This window comes from Puma concolor, chromosome A1 (assembly GCF_028749965.1).
Source record: "Puma concolor isolate L17-30 chromosome A1, mPumCon1.1.hap2, whole genome shotgun sequence".
Taxonomy (NCBI): Eukaryota; Metazoa; Chordata; class Mammalia; order Carnivora; family Felidae; genus Puma; species Puma concolor.
The window spans coordinates 131469914-131489422 of NC_141667.1; the positions used below are offsets into that span (position 1 = coordinate 131469914).

General features: G+C 50.5%; 2 protein-coding genes across 5 annotated transcripts in view; one reads left to right on the forward strand and one right to left on the reverse strand.

The window, feature by feature from the left end:
* LOC147584477 (uncharacterized) overlaps positions 1-19509 on the reverse strand; it is a 134380-nt gene that overhangs the window by 54906 nt on the left and 59965 nt on the right. The window lies entirely within an intron of this gene.
* Positions 79-7266, forward strand: IRF1 (interferon regulatory factor 1). Its single transcript, XM_086704451.1, has 10 exons — positions 79-209; positions 1278-1369; positions 2683-2782; positions 3598-3774; positions 3888-3937; positions 4045-4177; positions 4363-4485; positions 4908-4957; positions 5838-5973; positions 6286-7266. The coding sequence occupies exons 2-10, from the start codon at positions 1283-1285 to the stop codon at positions 6396-6398; spliced, it is 969 nt and encodes a 322-aa protein (XP_086560577.1). The 5' UTR covers positions 79-209; positions 1278-1282; the 3' UTR covers positions 6399-7266.

The following is a 19509-nucleotide window of genomic DNA, read 5'->3' on the forward strand; positions in this document are numbered from 1 at the left end:
CGAGGCAGGACGTGCGTCCAAGCCCGACCGAGCAGAGGCCAGTGGGAGCAGTGCCAAGCCAAAGCCAGCCGAGCCCAACGGCCCCTCGACCCGGGCATCCTCTGCCTTCCTGCCGCTCCCCTCCGGAATTGCGCTCCCCGCGCCGGCACAGCTGCCCCAGCCGCGCCGGGACCTTCGGGCGCCGCTGCTGGATCGCGCCCGTTGCGGAGGTGAGCCCGCCTTCGCTGCGGAGGGGGGGGGGGGGGGGGCGGTGGCGTCGAACAAAGACGCGCGGGGCTCCAGGAAGTGGGGGCCGGCAACCCCAGCCGGGAGAGTCGCGGGCGCGCAGCGTTGCCTGGCCCCCGCGCGGGCTCGTGAGGGCGCTGGAGGAGCGGCGAGCGGCAGCGCGGGGAGGGCGGGCCGCGGCGTGGACCGCCCACGAGCCGAGGTTGCCGGCGCCCGGCCGCTGTCGCAGATCTGTGTGCGCGGAGCCGCCGGGGCCTCTGGGTGGCTCGGTAGGTTTGTCGCGCGCATCCACTAGCGCTGCTGGGGACTGGAGTGTACGTCCGCGCGTGGGCGCCCTGTGCTCCCCACGCGGGCTTTTGGCGGTCCCAGCTCCGCACCCGGGCCTCAGATTTTAGGCTGTACGTGCAGGTGTTGGGGGGCTGGGGCTTGCTGCCCTGGTTGGCTGGCAGACCTGCTGGGGCTACGGGAAGAGGCGCCACAGGTGTTCCTTCGGCTTCTTCGCGGAGGCGGGGAGCCAGGCAGGAGGGGCAGAGCCTTCCCGGCCTCTGCACTGTGGCTGACTGAGAGCGCGTAGAATAGATGGGATGGGGGGTGGGGGTAGAATGCTGGGTGACTGCTTGCCATTAAGGAAGGTGCACAGCTAGTGGCAGCAACTCTAGTAGGGAAATTTCTTGGCGTCAACCAAAAGAAGCCTCTCCCTTCCACAAGGATTTGAATTTGAGGAGGAAAGTCTTGGTATTAAGATATCTTTGTATTATATCTGTTTTTCCTTCACATAAATCCTGAAACCATCACTTGCATGCCTGTCTTCTCCCAAGTGTTTAGAGGAATGTGGGGGAAGGGGCTGAAGTGTTTTTGCCCAAGACGCTGAAAATATTTGGAGGGCAGTTTTATTCCAGTGAAAGCCCCCTCCCCCGTGATTGTGGTGCCTGGTGCTTGGCTCAAGGCTGGGGAAAGTAACTGACTGACCTGGGGGTGGGGAGATTGGGCAGGGTAGTGCCTCGGGGCTGCTCAACAGACTCCAAACAGGACCCTCTGTTTTCTCTTTACAGCCAACATGCCCATCACTCGGATGCGCATGAGACCCTGGCTAGAGATGCAGATTAATTCCAACCAAATCCCAGGGCTGATCTGGATTAATAAAGTGAGTGTAACTTTTTGGGTTTTTCTGCTACTATCTTAACACATGTTCTTTGGGGGACCAAAGCTTCAGATGCAGCTCAAAAAGGGAAGTGATGGGGAGGAGGCATATGTGCTTCCCAGTCGGTCCTGCATGGAGGGAGTATACAAGGGCCAGTCTTGGGTCCCACTTGCCCGACTTGTGCCTTTCTCCCTTCTTTGATATGGACACGACAGACACCCACGTGAGGGCAATGATGGTTTCCAGCACGAGGACTCTCAGCATCTGCAGAGCCATCTGGTCTCTTCTGAGACCCGTATAAACACCCAGCATTCTGCAGGTTTCCAGTCAGAGAGACAGGAGACAGAGAAGTGGGCACTGCTGGCAACAAGACGGCTGTTTCAGCAAGGGACCCAAGAATTAACCTTGCACCATTTGCCCAGGCCCAAAAAACCTCATGCGTGTGCACAAAGAGTAACACAGACTCTGCAGACTTAATAGTAATAATAAAAATAATGATGGCTCATGCTTATTGCACACTCCCTATAAGCAAGTGTGACACCATGCTAACAATGTGACTTACATTGTGTCCTTTAATACTCACAGTAGCCCTGTGAAGTAGATACTATTAATATCTCCATTTTCAGATGAGGAAACTGAGGCACTGAGAGATAGATAATGAGATCGTACAAAAAAGTGATAAAGCTAAGATTTGAATCCAAGAAGTCTGACTCAAAAATCTATACTGTTAACCACCAGTAATGATAACAGTGAGACTTAGTCCTTATATTTGTCACTGTGATTGCTCATTTCACAGAAGAGAAACCAGTGAGGGACCAAGAGGTACAGTGACAGTGCCAGGGTCACACACATAGTTAGCATCCAAGTCTGGCCCAGGGCTCCCTTAGGTATATGGCCAGGATCTGCTGGGCAGGAGCCAGTGGTCCCAGGTGTCCCAAGCAGCCCCTATCTAACGGATGGAGTTCTCACCTCCATGTTGGTGCTGAAAAGCACCAGAGAGCATCCTAAGGTGCTCTATATGGGTCCCAGCACATCTGTAACAGGCAGAGGGAGATCTCTGCTGAGCTGATGTTGCCATAGTTCTTCAGAACCCAGAGCCCCTTCTGAGAGATCTAGAGTGGTAGAGTACTCTGTTTAAGCCATTCTCAGGATGGGTCAACCTAAACCAGATGTCAGGGTGAAAAGGGGAAGTCAGCCTTTTCCCAGACCAGGGTTGGTGGGGTTGCGGGGGGTGGTGCCGGGCAGACTCATGCTAAAAGCCTATGGCCTCTGAGCTGACACAGCCTTGTATATTTGTGTCTATGTGTGCCATTCAGGAGGAGATGATCTTCCAGATTCCATGGAAGCATGCTGCCAAGCATGGCTGGGACATCAACAAAGATGCCTGTCTGTTCCGAAGCTGGGCCATTCACACAGGTGTGTGCCCTGGTCTCCAGGCCTGGGGGGGCTGGGGCAGGGAGGAGACAAGGGGAGTCACTTCTGTTAACACAGAGGCCCTTCATTGGGGTCTCTGAATTCCCTGAGATGGTGTACAGAATTTGGGAGTGAGCACGGGGCTGACTTGTACTTTTGGGGGAAAAGTTCATCGTTTCAGCAAGTTCTTAAAGGAACTTGTGAAGTCAGTATCTTAGAAACTGTGGTTTCACAGAGTTTGTGGCTGGATTAAAGTTCTCCTTGGCAAAAGCAGTTGTGAACCTGGATAATGAAAGAGACCCAGGCCTTCCATTTTCTTGATGTTTACCAAGGTCCTGGCCAAAGGCCCACCTGGTTGGCAGCCTCCTTTTATCCTTGAGTGTTGGGGTTCTTGGTCCATCTCATATCAGTCAGCACACTTATCACTAACTGTTCTTTGATGCCTACTTTTTGCCCACTCCTGTGTTTAGAAATATCACATAAACCCTAGTCCCTACTCTCTGGCTGCTGACAGACCAAGCAGGGAGACTGGGCCTGGTCTAGGACCAATACAGCACTTTTGGACATATGGGCCCTCTAGTGCTTCTGGCTGGGTCCTTCAGGAAGGACCTGTGGGATGTGTTTAAGTCAAGCCTGGGCACTTGAGAGCCCCCAGGGCCTGCAGAGGGTCACCCAGGAATACCTGCTATTTGGCCAGTTTGGATCTCTGGCAGCATGAGAGCTTAGGGGTACTGTCTCCTTCCTCCTTCCAGGCCAGGGGTCGGCTGAGGATCCCCACGTATGGCCCTGACAGTCCTCTTCACTCTTGTGCCCACTAGGCCGATACAAAGCAGGGGAAAAGGAGCCGGATCCCAAGACATGGAAGGCTAACTTTCGCTGTGCCATGAACTCCCTGCCAGACATTGAGGAAGTGAAGGACCAGAGCAGGAACAAAGGCAGCTCAGCTGTGCGGGTGTACCGGATGCTCCCACCCCTCACCAAGAACCAGAGGAAAGGTATCTGAGGGCTTTGGGTCATCAGAAAGCTCTCAGGGAGGGTGGGAGGGAGGAAGAGGGGCAACTGGGGCTGGTATGCCTATACCAAGACTGACAGCCTATCTGCCTCACAGAGAGAAAGTCCAAGTCCAGCCGAGATGCTAAGACCAAGGCCAAGAGGAAGGTGAGTGTGGTCCTAAGCTGCTAGTCTTTGGTCACCCGGGATTCAGAGTGGACAATGGAAGAAGTGCCATAGCAAGCTTGGGCCTAAGCTTCTTTCTCCTGTTGCAGTCATGTGGTGACTCCAGTCCTGATACCTTCTCCGATGGACTCAGCAGCTCGACCCTGCCTGATGACCACAGCAGCTACACAGCTCAGGGCTACATTGGGCAGGACTTAGAGGTTGAGCGGGCCCTTACTCCAGGTGAGGTGGGCCCAGTCTGGCAGGGGACCAAACAGGTCATTGGGATGGCTCCTTCTCTTGGCCGTAGGATGCATTGTGCTTGTGGATGGTGGCCTATTGGAGCAGGCTGCAGGGTTGGGGGTGCTGGGTATCTTGCAAACTAAGAGAGCACACAGTTCTAACGTGTGGTTTCTGCTGTCCTTCAGCCCTGTCACCGTGTACCGTTAGTAGCACTCTCCCTGAATGGCACATCCCAGTGGATATTGTGCCAGACAGCACCAGTGACCTGTACAACTTCCAGGTGTCACCTATGCCCTCCACCTCTGAAGGTTTGTGCTTCTGGGGCCTGCTTGCCTGACTGTTTGGGTCCTGGGAAGGATGTCCTGAGGGCAGGAAGATGCTCAGAACTCCACCTGGCATTGAGTTGCCTGTGCTGTGCTAGAGAAAAGAGGGAATGGGGGCCGGGGGCTGCATTTTGGTCTAACATTGCTAGTTTTCTTGGCTCTTCTGCAGCCCAGTCTCTGAGGGTGAGGAAGGAAGCAAGGGGGTGGGAAGAGGTGTGGCTTCAGGGTTTGGGAGGCTGAGTCACTAGGACAATGACCTGTTCTGGAATCTCCATGGCAGGCAGATGTCTGCTGGGAGGTCAGTGTGTGGGGACATGTGAAGGGGCAGGGGGATCTGGTAGTGCTGGAATTGCTGGGGAAAGCCTGGCTGACTGCCAGCCAACCTCTCTGCTCTTCCCCATCCACAGCCACAACAGATGAGGACGAGGAAGGGAAATTAACTGAGGACATCATGAAGGTAAGGCCCATTCCACCCTGGGCACTCTTTTGAAGTGGCTGCTTCTGAGGAGAGAGAAAACCACTTAGAGCTCACAGATTGGAGGGTAGGCAGCTGCTACTGTGACCTGGTTGCCTCCATAGTCCTACAGGTGCCACATCCATGTGGCTGGGGACCACTGCCCTCCTGGGCTGGTGGGAAAGACACTGGAAGTGAGGATGGGAGGGAGGCCTGATTTCTGACAGGTTGTACTGGAGCAGGCTTTAGAGCCTCAAACAGCTCTGAGTCAGCTGTCATCAGCACTGGGTCCCTGGCCTGTGTCTTCCGCCCCAGCGTGCCCCAGGCCTGCTGCCCTGTTAGTTAGGGAAATGGCACATCAGGTTTTAATAATCACCCTTTGGGATCTGTAATTTGATGGGGTTTTTCCTTTTTCTTTTTTTTTAAAGCACATTATTTAAGCAGGTTTTTTTCCCCCCTGCTTCAATTTTAAAAGTGAATATAAAAAGTTTTGCAGTAGTGTACCCAGGCTTTGTTTCATCAGCATAGACAACCTGAGACATAGCCATAGCTCTATCTCTAGCTTTTCTAGACCTCTTTTTCTTGAATCACTATGCTAATCATTGCTTTAAGCCACATTCTCAGTTGGTATGTCCTTACCCAGTTGAGAGGGAAAGTCTTAGAGATTCTGTGCCAGAGGGTAGATGTGGGAATGTGAGTCCAGGGCAGACCCTCACCTCCCAGGTCCCTGTCCTGTCTTCATTCCACATCTGCATCCATCTGAGAATGTGAAAATGGCCAAGGGTATGATCCTGGCAGGGAAGCTTCAGCTCTCTGAAGGCAGGGCCACAGAATGAGTCTGCCCTGGAAGTAAGCCAATGGCATTTTGCTCCTTTGTCCCCAGCTCTTGGAGCAGACGGGATGGCAGCCGACAAATGTGGATGGGAAGGGGTACCTGCTCAATGAACCCGGGGCCCAGCCCCCGTCTTTCTATGGAGATTTCAGCTGCAAGGAGGAGCCAGAAGTTGACCGCCCTGGGGGTAAGAAGTCTCTGGATCCACTAGATTTCTCAGAGAAGGGAGAACCATGCAGGGGGTGGGAGAGGGCTGGAGGGCTGGGCTGGGGAGCAGCAGAGGCAGAGCACCTTTCTTAAACTCTTCTTGGTACAGACAGCTTGTGAGTTGGCTGTTGCTCCCATGCACGCAGTTTGCTTAAAAATGAGGGGGGGCTCTGTTGCTGTGGGTGGATGGTAGAGGCTGCTGTGTCTGGGCCTATGGGGATAGGGCTGGGGGGTGGGAGGAGAACACTGCACTCACCCTCCATCCTCATACAACTTTCTTCACATCTTCTAGGGTTTATCGGGCTGATAGCTTCAGATCTGAAGAACATGGACAACAGCTGGCTGGACAGCCTGTTGCCCCCAGTCAGGCTGCCCTCCATCCAGGCCATTCCTTGTGCACCGTAGCTGGGCCCCGGTCCCCTCTTACTCCCCTAAGCAAGCAGGACCTGTCATCATGGTAGCTGTGATGCAAAGAAACAGGACTCCTATGGGCTCCTTGACATGGCAAAGTATGACCCCATTGCTGAGCAGGGATGGGGCCTCCCTCCTTGGGACAGTGGCCTCTTGGGGTCTGGCAGGCCGGGATCTGGGCTCATCTTGTGGGATAAAGCTGGCCCTGTCTCCTGGGAAGATGGGGTTCTGAGATTGATGTGTCAGGTGGAGGTCTCAGCTAGGAGTCAGCCTCCAGCTTTTCCCCCTAAGCCCAGCTGCCTGGAGAAGGTTCTGCTGTCACTGAGGTGGCCCGAGGGAACAGACCAACGACCTCAGAAAAGCACAGCACCAATCCCAGGGCTGGCTCTGCACTAAGAGACAATTGCACTAAGTGAATCCTATTCCCAAAGAACCCCCTCCCTTCCCAGCTGAGCCCTGGGGACTGTTCCAAAGCCAGTGAAATGTGAAGGAAAATGGGGCCCTGCAGGACAGTGCTCCCTCAGCCTCAGAGGAGCTCCACCCTGCTCGGGCTGAGGGGCTTGGGACAAAACTCGGCACTTTTTCTTGTGGACCTTGCCACGTTTCTGATCAGAGGTGTACACTAACGTTTCCCCCAAGCTCTCAGCCTTTGTTTATTTATATAGTGCCTTGCCCTGTGCCCACCTGCCCCCTCAGGCGGGCCCCAGCAGCCCTCAGCAGGCCCTGGGAGGGAAGTGTGAGTATCTTGGTGTGATTTTTAAAATTGGAAATGCCTTGTAATCACTAAGTCATGTGTGACCACATATGTACATGTATGTAAATATGTACATTTGTCTTTTTATAAAAAGTTCATTGTTTATAAGAGGTGTGGCCTTTTATTTAGATAAAAATTGCAAATCATTTTACTTTTTGTAGAGATATTGTGATGGACTCATTCTTGGCATCCTGCCTGAACTTGACTTAGGGGTGAGCAGTGACATACACCAATGCAAAATCCTTTCAGTTATGTTCACAAAGAAGATGACAGGAAGAGGGGACAGTCATGGCAAAGGGACATGCTCATATAAATACATTCACTTGCCCTTGGCTTTATTGCCGGGCAGTGAGTTGAACTGGGGCTCGAAGGCCTGGGGAGTGTTAGGTTTTGAGTTCTGAGTAATGTGCCATATAGTATATGTCCTGGTAAACTCAAATGCAAGTGTACTCAGATGCTACTTCAGAAAGTTAACAATTGGTAGGTATAGAACAGTCATGGACAGTCACAACAGACCCCAGCCCAGAACAGGATACCAAGGCCTGTTGTACTGGGTACTACCTGTCTAGTTTCTGCAGTGATGAAAATGTTCTCTCCCTATACTGTCCGATATAGTAGGCAGTGGCAAAGTCACATGTGCCAATTGAGCAATGTGGCCAGTACGATGAAGGAACTGAATTTTGAATTAGTTAAAATGTAAGTAGCCACATGTGGTTAGTGGCTACTTTATTGGACAGTACAGACAGATACTGGATTGGGGGCAGATCTGAGAGGGAGAGGTTGGAGTGGCTGGAGGACACTAGGGATGGACTTGGGGCCACTTACCTGCCAATTCAAGAGTATTTTACTATTTTGATGGCCAACAGTAACTATCAGTGCTGAATACCAGCTGTTCAGTGTATTGTAAAACAGGTCGATGCACAAATGTGTTAGGAAGGGCTTGGATGACTACATGGAACACTTTTCCTTCCTCCGTGTCTCTTCAAGGTTCTGGCTGAGCTTATGCACACAAAATCTCTATAAGGAGTATATATGATCAGAACAATGTTTCTGAAAACCATGGGTTGAGAACTACTGCCATATGGCAATGCCTCCTTCAAATAAGGCCCAAGTCAAAGGAATGTCTGAAGGTGAAAGGTCTGGATTTGGGCTTTTCTCATCACCACACCCCCTCCAACCAGTCCCTGCCCTGGGGGATAAGCAGTACCTAGCAGTAAGGCTGGCCAAGGGAAACTAGCTGGTACCACTATCAACATCTAGGGAGTGAGGCCATGGCAGTAAGGGCGTTGCTCAGGGAAACCAAGCCCTGTGGACACTTCTCCATACTCTTAGTCCCAGAAATTGCTTGGATTTAGATCCCCTCCCTGGGACCAGCCCTCTGGAAGGAGTGTGACAGGCCCTTGGTAGAGGAGGAAAGCTGAGTGACAAAATGATGAAAAAACTAGAAAATAGGCCAAGATCAGTCTAACATGTTCTGCAAAGCTCAGGAAGTATTGTTGCCTGATCTTGGACATGCCCTGTGAGTAGCATGTGGCCTTCTACTCGGTGGGCCTTTGGCTTGTGGATGTCTAGAGAGACCCCAATATCAAGCCCAGTGCATTAGAAGATCCACCTGGATTTTTCGAGGGTAGCCTCACCTGGGGACAGAGGAATGGATGACATGACCTTTCCCAGCTCCTCTGAGGCCCAGGAGTTGGGCTTACTGAGGAGAAGTGGATTAAGGTGGCTAGCCTGTGGCTTCCAACTGGGGCCTTGGCAAGGTCTTCAAGCAGGTGGCTCTTCTAGCTAAGGATGTCTGGTGTAGTGTGAAGCCAGGTACAGTCGACTAAGGAGCAATGGGAGGGAAGAGATGCAACCCAGAGCAAATAGCAGGGACTGCTTCTGACTTTTCTACTCTCCTCTCATCCTTCAACCTAATCTCTGACTTAGAGTAGGCAGTGGGTATGTTGAAGTCCCAGGCTGTGGAAATCTTGCAAGTTCTAATATGTGAAGTCAGTCCATCACTTAAAAGTTATCAAAATGGGGGGCATCTGGGTGGCTCAGTCGTTAAGCATCTGACTTCAGCTCAGGTCATGATCTTCGAGCCCTGCGTCAGGTTCTGTGTTCATGAGTTCGAGCCCCGCATCAGGTTCTGTGCTGACAGCTCAGAGCCTGGAGCCTGCTTCGGATTCGGTGTCTTCCTCTCTCTGCCCCTCCCCCACTTGTACTCTGTCTTTCTCTCTCTCAAAAATAAATAAACATTAAAAAAAAAAAAAGCTATCAAAATGGGAGAGGAGTTCTACCCACTGGCTTCCAATCTCCAAAGTCATGGCAGAGTCCTGACCTCCTCTAGCTCTTCTTATCTCAGGAGTCCTAAGTAATTGGGACCAACTCCTTGAAATGTCTAAGGAGGAACCCCCAAACTCTACCCCCTCCCCATCACAAGGGAGCTGAGTTCTGGGGACCAGGCCTGGAGAAGTGGTGTGGGATAGAGCCAGACCTTCCAGGCTGTTCCATCACACCCTACCACGGACATCACCCCTGCCCAACAGGAGAAACAGTAACTGTGATGGCAGCTGATACCAACTCATTAGCCAGCCAGTACCCGAATGGAGCAACATCAGTATAATCTGGGCCAAATTTGGGCATAGTAATCTAAGATTATTCTAAGGGTCTGCCATGCTTTTGTGGCTCATTCCTGAGAGTTTCAGTCTAAGCATTAATGGTGGAAACTCTTGGCTAAGGAAGCTAGGAGGTCATTGGAAGATCTGTTTTGTTGGAGTTGTGATGACATTGTACTTAAGGACCACTTTCCATTGGGGTAAAGTAGCAAACCAGGGCTTGATCATACCAGCTAGAACTGCCAGGTCTATGGACATTCAAGGGCATTTCTGGTTAGTCACAGGCATTTTCTTGCCTTACTCCGAAGGGTCACTTTAATTGGGCTGGTTTATTCATTTAGTTCACTTGGCAATAGGAAGAGAGAGGCTAATATGCTAATCAGGGAAGACAAATGCAAACCATCCCTTCTTGATATATCAGTTTTCAACATCTGTCAGTGGGCTGTGTGCAAGCTAAGCACTTACTCAGATCTCTGGAAGCTTGGAACAGGGACTGCCAAAGACAGAAATGAAGTCCCAGGAAAAGTCTTGGGCCTGGTTCAAGGTGGAGTCTTTTCCTCCGGGAGTGATGCCCGCTGGTTGGTGGGGTTGGGTCATGCCCAGGCTGTCATTCTCTGGGACCGTTTGGTCTTATTTCACATTATTTGCACAGATCCAAAAGTCCTCTTGTTAGCAGGGTACAGGTTTCCTCAGCAGCCCTGTGGAAGCACCCAGGAAGCCTTTGTCTCTGTCAGATGTAATGCCCTTGCTTCACTTGGGCACAACTAACTCTCCAATGTGAGGATGTGTGAAATTCATGGGAACTCTGCACTAACCTTTCCCCACTTGTGCCAATGGGCACAAGTGCAGGAGAATAGGGGGCTGGTGCACTTCCTTTTCCAAGATTAAACCTACTGGGCAGAGTGATGTTTGTCTTTGTTAGCCAAGGTTCCCTTGTGAGGCTGAGTCTAAGGCAGTACCAGGGTATAGCTGGCTGGCCATATAGTTTTCCGAGCTCTAGGCTGCTCCCCAGAAACCCATTTCTGCTGATTTTCTGGGGATAGGAAATTATAGAAGCAGCCTCCACTTTCGTAGGTTCAGTGGAGAGGCAGGCCTAGGGACTCTATGCTAAGAGTTTAATTTCAACTGGCGAGATACTAGAGGCAATGCAGGCATTGAGTGCAGGGGAAAGGCAGACATCCAGCCTGCCATCCTTCCTCCAGTTCCATGAGCTCAGAAATGGGAGGAACTGGGAAGGACCTTAAAGTCTGCCTAGGTAATGACAACAAAGGTCTTGGGTGTTCACTTTCCAGTAGGTGCTGTGCCAAGCTCCCCACAAGCACTATCACACTGGTGCTACATCACAGCATCTTGTTTGCAGACCAGGTAACTAAAGCTCAGTTGGTATAAGGCACTTGCCCATGATGACTCAACTAAAATGTATGAAGCCTGGATTCTAACCCACATCTGTCTGTGCCTGGACCCCAGATGGGTCCCACAATTTCAGGCTGTTGGCAGAGGAGGAAACTGAGGCCTGGGAAGGATGTTTGGCAGAGTTTGCTTGGGGCAGGACACTAGCACTTCATGCCAAGAGAGCATTTGGGGACACCAAGGGAAGGCATTCTGGATCCTGGGACCCGGCCCCTGCCTTCAGCTCCCCTGCTCCCCTTCTCACTAGGCAGCAGGGCTTTGCTGCTACAGGCCCCTAGGCCCCAGTGGGATGGGGTTTGACTTTGTCCTCAAGGGAGGGATGCTTCCCCTATGCCTTGGAGGCCACCTGCAGTTTCTAGGGGTGGGGCCCCAGGGAACTAGGACACAGGCCTGTAACTTGGCCTCGGGGCAGGGGGCAGCCACTTCAGTGTGTCTGTGAACCTGCTTCCAGCTGCAGGGGACTCTGGCCTGCTAGGCCTTATCTCAGCTCTAGGGATCAAAGAGGACATTGCAGCTGTGCCTCTGTCAGAGGAAGACAACCAGCACTCTCCTGTTCTGCTCTAAACCAGACCCTTTGTTAGATCTTGGGGTACTCAGAAATCTGAACTCTGGGTGAATGTATAAGCCAGGACCACTCACAGGTACATCCTAACCTCCTGCCATCAGACTGGAGTCACTCTATGGTTGTCCTAAATCCAACCTGGCTTCTTGGTCCCTGAGAAAATCCAGCACCCCAGGCAACTGACTGGTTGTTACCCTACACCAGGGAGGCCTCAGACTCACTTGCAGGCTTCCTTCAGAAAGGGCCCTCCTCTGCCCTTCAGTCCCAGCTGAGGCAGCCTAGATGGGGCCCTCACTTCCATTTCTGGCCAAATGCCTTGCACTGGCCTGGGTTCGCTTCTCTGTTTCTGCCCTTCCCTTTTCCCTAACAGTCAGGTGGATGTGGGAGTGTCCAGTTGGCTACCACTTCTCACTCACACTGTCAATCATGAATCTGCCCAGAATTAGGGCAGGTGCAGTGAGTTCTTCCACAGCAGTTAAAAACACTCAGCCACATCTCTGCTCAGAGAGGTGAAGGGATATGCCTGGGATCTTAGTTTGGGAATAAAGTACGTAGCCAAGGACATAGGAGTCCCAGGGTGCGGGTGGTGGGGATTTTGTGCCAGGCTTTTCTGAGAAAGCTGACTTCATGGAGTGAGGAAGTTGTGTGGATACAGAGTTGGTATTTGGGGATCAGAGGTAGTATAGGAAGGAGTCATTAGGCCAGAATAGCTATCATTTTCCTAAAACTAAGAACAAGTTGAGAAATCCTGACATTTTGGCCACAGTAGGGTGATGGTGGACTTCGGTGGGGGCTGTTGGGAAGTGAAGCATGAGTGCCTCTGCTGGAGGTCCAGGGTTCCCCTCCAAGTGCTCTTTCTGGGCTTGCCAGAAAGGGGAGAGGTGCTGGATGTCAGAATGCTGAGAGCCATGGTGAGTGAGGGCTGGGCTCCTAGATGTGGGAGCCTGGCATTGCCATATAGGTGGGTGGGTGCGAGGGTGGGGCAGAGAGAAGGACCTGAAGGGCTCTCCAACATTCCAAGGCTGGTGACCATTCATCACCACCCTTCTGTTATAAACTGGGCCGCTAGTGTTCTTGGCTCAGGAGACCATCTGCCCCAACTGGGGGTGGGGGCTGCCTCAGGCCACTCATTAGGACCCCATTTTTGGTCTCTGGGCATAATAAGACACATACAAGGTGACCTTGGGGCTCTCCCTTATCTCACGGCCCACACAAACACAGCCTCACCATCCAGTGCCTGTCCCCTTCCTGTCTGCCACTCCCCTTGTGGTCTGGGGAGTACCCAATCTCTCCAACCAGACTGGGAGCTCCCCAGGAGCAAACAGCTTATTTCCTCTGTATTCTCACAGTGCTCAGGCAGGATTGGCACCTGAGAGCATCTCCTGCAAAACCCTGGGTCAGCATCTGCTTACCTGTTCTGTCCACTGCCCACCTGGCTTCTCTGGCTCCTCCCCAGGAGGACAAGCCAGGCTGGACTCTGGGGTACAGGGGAAGAGTCTGAGAGGCAGGGAGGACAGTGGTAACTGGCTCTACCCCTGAAGTAGAGCCCTGAGCCATGACCAGCTAGTGGCCAGGGCCAGAGGCTCCAGAGCAAGGGCCTCTGTGTCCCACTACATGCACCATATCCCATCCATGTGCCTCAGCAGGACAGCTGGAGATGTGAAGGCAGAGTCATTCATTACTTTCTTTTATTAAAAATGTACACAAATGAAAGGTTTAATTTTACAGAATAAGAAGTACAGATGAGCACACAGAAACATTTCTTCAAGCCACCTGCAACATACCACCTAGGTAATCAGGCGACTACATTTTTAGAGACTCGGGTGCAAACAGAATTTGTCACTCCCCCATGCACATAGCTAGAAGCACTGTCCCCTGCAGACATAGGCACAATTTCCATGTGTGGCACCTTTCCAGGACACACTGCAAGTAGGAATCTATGCTTCCCCAGCACTGGCTTGAGGCCCCTCCTCAGCTTAGAGGTCTCTCTGTGCCCACATATTGTGCAGAGGTTGGGATCTAAGAGTCCAAAGAGCCAGCTGTCCAGGCTGCAGAGGTAATCTATGGTAGATTAAGAGGTACAAAGGGCCTTGGAGGTAGGGTAACCAACTGTCCCAGTTTGCTCAGGACTGAGGTGTTTCCTATAATGTGGTATTTTCAGTGCTACAACTAAGTCCTGGGCAAACTGGGGCAAGGTGGTCACTGTCCTAGGAGGGCCAAAGGCCCTGTCCAGCCCCTCTCTCCTTGTACTGTCCACAGCCATCCTATTAGGATCTCAGAACCCCCAGGCACTCACCAAGCAGCTCAGGGACAGATGCTCCTTCTGGGGGGCCCAAGGGTTCCAGCCTGAGTCTCAGAGAAGGAAAGGGGAAAGGGAATGAGTAAAGGCAGACAGGAATCATTACCTGGGGGAGGGGGATACTTGGCTACCTACCTCTCCAGCCCTAGAGCTGCCCCTTAGACCTCAGTGTCTGAGTCTTCAGGGGCTAGGCTCTGCCCCTAGTTCTTGGGAAGTGCAGGGTCTCTGGGTAGGAGGTGCTCAGCCCCCTGGGGCTTCCCATAGCCCTGGTGCACCCACCTTCATATCCCTCTCTGTGTCCAAACTCGCTGGTACTTCCTGCCCAGCTCCTCTCTACCTAAAACTGGGAGCAGAGGATGAGAGAAGAGGAATCCAGGACAGACTGGGCTGAATGAGAAGCAAGCAAGTGGGAGGGGACCTGGGAAGAAAGGATCTCTCTAACATGGGTGGGCACATCCTGATTGTCCTCTGGCTTGTCTATGCCTGAAGATGAGGCCCTTGGAGAACCCAGAAGAGTAGGAAGAATAATGGATGCCCACATACTAGAGGAATAAAGACGCCCACATACTAACACATGTAATCTGTGAATCTGTTATCCTAATGGCAACGGGGTATTAAGGTTGCTAGTTAGCAACTTAAAATAAGGAGATTATCCTGGATTATTTGGGTGGATCCAATGCAGTAACAAATGTCCTTAAATGGGGAAGAAGGAGGCAGGAGAGTGAGAAACCGAGAGATGGCATTATGTGAAAGACTGGACCAGTGATTGCCGGCTCTGAAGATGGAGGAAGGGACCACAAGTCAAGGAATGCAGGTGGCCTCTGAAAGTTGGAAAGGGCTCTCTACTAGAGCCTCTGGAAAGGAATGGAGCACTGTTGACACCAGGAGTTTAGTCCATTGCGATCAATTTTGGATTTCTAGCCTACAGAACTGTAAGCTAAGAAATATGTTGTTTTAAGTCACTTAGTTTATAGTATTTTGTGACAGCAGCAATATAGGAAAGGACCTGAGGCAGCTGCCCCAAAGCCCTTGGTTAGAGTCAGTCTCACAGAGCCCCAGAGTCTCTCTGTAAAAAAACCCTATTCTGTTCTGGGAGTAATGAGACTCTAGAGCCCTGGGCAGAGAAGGGACATCCATGACCTGGGTGGGTCAAGAAGGATGCTCAAAGAATACTGGCTCTGCTGGACATGCCTATGGGAAACAGCTGCCTCCTTGAACCCACTCCCCTAGTGCCCGATGATGCTGGCTCTGAGGTGTCCTAGAGGAGCTGCGCTGAGGTCAGGCCACCCAGCACCTGAGTCTGCAGGGCTTGGCTTAAGGCTCCTAGGGTGGGGTTCAGTCCTTTCCACACACCTATTATACCTGCAGCACTCTCAGTCTTTGGCTTTATTAAGGGGATCAAATTTAGCTCAGAAAAAGCTTGGAATAGAGGGAAAAGGTTTTGAGGAAAAATCACTAAGTTGGATGTCAGTCAGATCTGCATCAAGTCTCCATTCTGCCACTTACTAGCTGTGTGGCTTCAAATGAGACCTCTTGTAGCCTCAGTTTCTTCATCTATACAATGGGTATGACAGTTTTTGTCTTACCTGCCTCACAGGGTGAGGTAACATAAGAGAAAAGGTGCCGCACAGATTGAGATGCTGTGTTTTTTTTTAATTAATAAACAATAACAATCACAGCCCCACATGCCTTTGGATGGAGGGGATGATCACACATCCTGTGCTGAGGAAGGAAGGGTGAGGGCACACTCATGAACTCTGTTTTGTCCACAAGTAGGAGGCTGCAGTCTGGCCAGGAGAAAAGAGAAAGACTTGTCTTTCTCTGAGCCACTGCCTCAGAGTTACCACCAGATACGAGACAGAGCCCGTCTGCAGACCTCATGGGGTCCTCCCAAATGCAGCCATGGAATAGGGCTTTGTGCTTTTTTTTTTTTTTTTCCTAAGGGAAAAATTTTCTAGAGTTTCTTTTACATTGAAAACAGTCCCTCCTTCTCATAAAACACTCACAATTTTATATTATTTATTTATTGAATTTTCTTTAACGTTTATGTGAGAGAGAGAGAGGAGAGAGAGAGAGAGAGCGTGCACACAAATGGGGGGGGGGCAGAGAAAGAGAGAGAGAGAGAGAGAGAGAGAGAGAGAGAGAGAGAAAGAATCCCAAGCAGGCTCCTTGCTGTCAGTGCAGAGTCCAACTTGGAGTTTGATTTCACGAACTGTGATATCATGATCTGAGCCGAAATCAAGAGTTGGACACTTAACTGACTGAGCCACCCAGGTGCCCCAACTCTCACAATTTTATAGGGAAAGGTAAAACATGAACTTATACACAATATAATTCTCAGCTAATGAGTATATAATGTATAATTTTATGTGCAACACCTACTGGACGAAATGCCTCAGATACTAATGGTGATTATCTCTGGGTGGTGGGGTTATAGGTTATTGTATTTATGCCTTTATATTTCCATAACTTAAAAATGCTCTACAATGACTTACACTTACTTGTACAGTAAAAACAAACACAAGAAACAACAAACAAACAAAAAAAAAACCCCAAAACAAAAAAACTACACCTTACATATATGTATATATCAAAAATGCCAGGGACGTCCTTTTATGGGACTATAAACCGGGGTTAAATTGGGGTCTGCACAGGTCAGAGTCCTGGCCCACATCCTTACTGTGGAACCTTGGAGACTCATGACTCCCCCACCCTGGCCCTCATGGGGCTGGTGAGGCAGGAGGCTGGGCAGGGTGCAGCCCACTAATGAAGAGACTTCCCCTTAGTCTCATCCGTCCCTGCTCTATGTCCAGCTTCCAGTGGCTTCTCTGTGCCTAGAGAATTCCTTACGTAGACCCTGAAGTAGAGGCCACCTCCCTGAGTAGTCTGCCTCTCCTGGACTTGCCCTGGGAGTCCCTGCCTCCTGGCATTTGCTGACATCACAGGCTGCACTTCTCAGAGCCCTGCCCTTCCTTGAAAAACAAAAGCCTGGCCAGACCCTGTGCAGCCTGCTGGCCTGCAGTGACCCTGCTTCCCTCTAATTTGTGTATAACAATAGCTCCCATTTATTGATTGGTAACTTCAGACCACACAGCAAAAGTGGTCTGGTCTCATTTAATCCCAGGCTACCAGCCCTTGCAGAGACTAATGTGAACAGCACCCCCTGGAGTTGTGCAGTGTGGTGACCCTATTTGATCCTCTCTTGCCTCTGAGGGATGTATTGTTATCCCTATTTCCATGATATTATAACTGAAACTCAGAGAGGCCAAGTTAACTCACCCATGGTCACATGGTAAGTGTATGGCAGAGTGTAGGACTTGATATCTAGTCAGTTCACTTCCAGGTCACTGCTCCTCCCCTCCCTCACTGGTGTCATCCTCAACAACTCCCAAATTCCCACACGAGGGTGGGAGTGCATCTGGGGGGTTCTGAGTTGAGCACCCAGTGAATGTCTGGTGGTAACAGCGTTGATCACAATGAGTTCAACCAGGTTTATCATTCAATAAACAAGTCTTCCCAGAGCTTTCAGAAGCTCTGGGAGCAGCGACAGGCCTGTTCTATTCACTGCCGTATTCTGGCACCTAGCAAAGCCTGACACACAGTACATGTGCCATATATGGCAATGACTCCACGATTGTTTATTCAAATAATAAAACAACAAAGTAAATAATATGAGCTACCATCTATGGAGGGACTACCACAAGCCAGCTCTCAGGGATCCTCTAGGTGAGCTGAGGGAAAATATAACACTGGTGACAAGGGCCATACAGCATGGAGTTTAACCTCACGAAAGTGTCTGTGAAGGCCATGAGAACACCAAAGAAAGCGATTAGCAGCAACCCTCATACTTTCTACCACGTCTGAGGCCATCTCAGCAGCCGTCACCATCACAGCTTGAACGCAGTGACTACCAAAGCACACAAGCCCTAAGTTTCCATCTGCATTCATGGTCCTGCCTGTTCAGGCTACATCTGGATACCCTTATTGCCTCTCCAGGCTGGATAAGTAGAATGCTGAGGGCTGTAAGATAAACAGCTGGAGAAACTGGTGACATTTAGCTTGGAAAGAAAGAGGAGGGTGTCTGTAACACCTGCTGAGCTAGCTGTCAGTGGACATCAGCCCTGGGCACCCCTGAAGAAGCCTGCTGTAGCTGGCTCGGTGGTCTGGAGATATACCAGAAAAACAGCGTTCCTGGTGGGCTGCCTCTCTGGGACCTGATGAGGCACTACTCTCCACATCATATTTTCTACACACTTGTTCACACAACAAACATTTATTAACTGTCATCCCTGGCCTATTCTAGTCTAGAAAAATAAGAATGGATAAAACAAGTTACGACCTTAGAAAATGCCAGCCCCCTGAGGACAGAGTCAGGAGCCACTGCTTGTCTTCCCCAGTGGTAGTGACATGTAAAAGGATATCCTTCAACCCTAAATTGCCTATCTGTCTTTATCTTCAGTTCCTTCCAAGGCCCCTCAGTCTGTACTAACAGTTACAACTCAGCAACCGCTGTGGCACTCCTGAAGAGCTGATCCCAAAGAGGCTTATGTGGGCATAGCCTCCTCTCACTGCCCTGTCCATTCAATTCACTGTTCAGTGCTGGAAGTGACCTACGTATACTTTTCTTTCTTATTGAGAAACAATAATTATGCAGAAAAATGCCCAAAACATATGGTCAGTTTAAGAAGTATAAAATATAAGGCCAATTTTTGTATAACCACCACCAGGTCAAGAGGTGAAACAGTGTGAACACCCCTCAAGGCCCCTTTGGGCCTCTCCTAATCACAACCCCAACCCTCCCCTGTGTCACATCTACATGGACTTTTGTGGCAATAATTTCTGTGGTTTTTATAGTTTTCCATCTTCTGCATGTACCCTTAAACAATACAGTCCAGCTTTGATTAGCTGTTAAACTTCCTAAAAGGAATTATACTGTATGCATTCTTTTGTGTGTTTTACTCAATATTACATAGATTAAAGCTATTCGTTACTATAATATTATTATCCAATATTACTGCTATTGCAAGATGCTGTAGTTCATTGATTTTCACTGCAGGAATGTTGCATAATTTATGCCCCTTCTCTAATGCTGATGGGCATCTGGAGTCTTCCTCATGTTGTGTGGATATTCTCATACACGTGGTGGGTAAGAGTTTGGTCAGAGCAGATTCTGAGGAGTGGGGCTGCTGGGTTATAGGGTCTATGTATCATCTTTTTTATTTTAAGTTTAATGATTTATTTTGAGAGAGAGGGAGAGAGAGAGAGCATGTGAGCAGAGGAGGGGCAGAGAGAGAGGGAGAGAGAGATTCCTAAATAGGCTCCATGCTGTCAGCACTGAGCCCGATGTGGGGCTTGATCCCACAAACCGTGAGATCATGACCTGAGCTGAAATCAAGAGTTGGAAGCTTAACCGACACAGCCACCCAGGCGCCCCTTTGGGTATATGTATCTTCTTCTTTACCATGTCACTTCTGTACTTT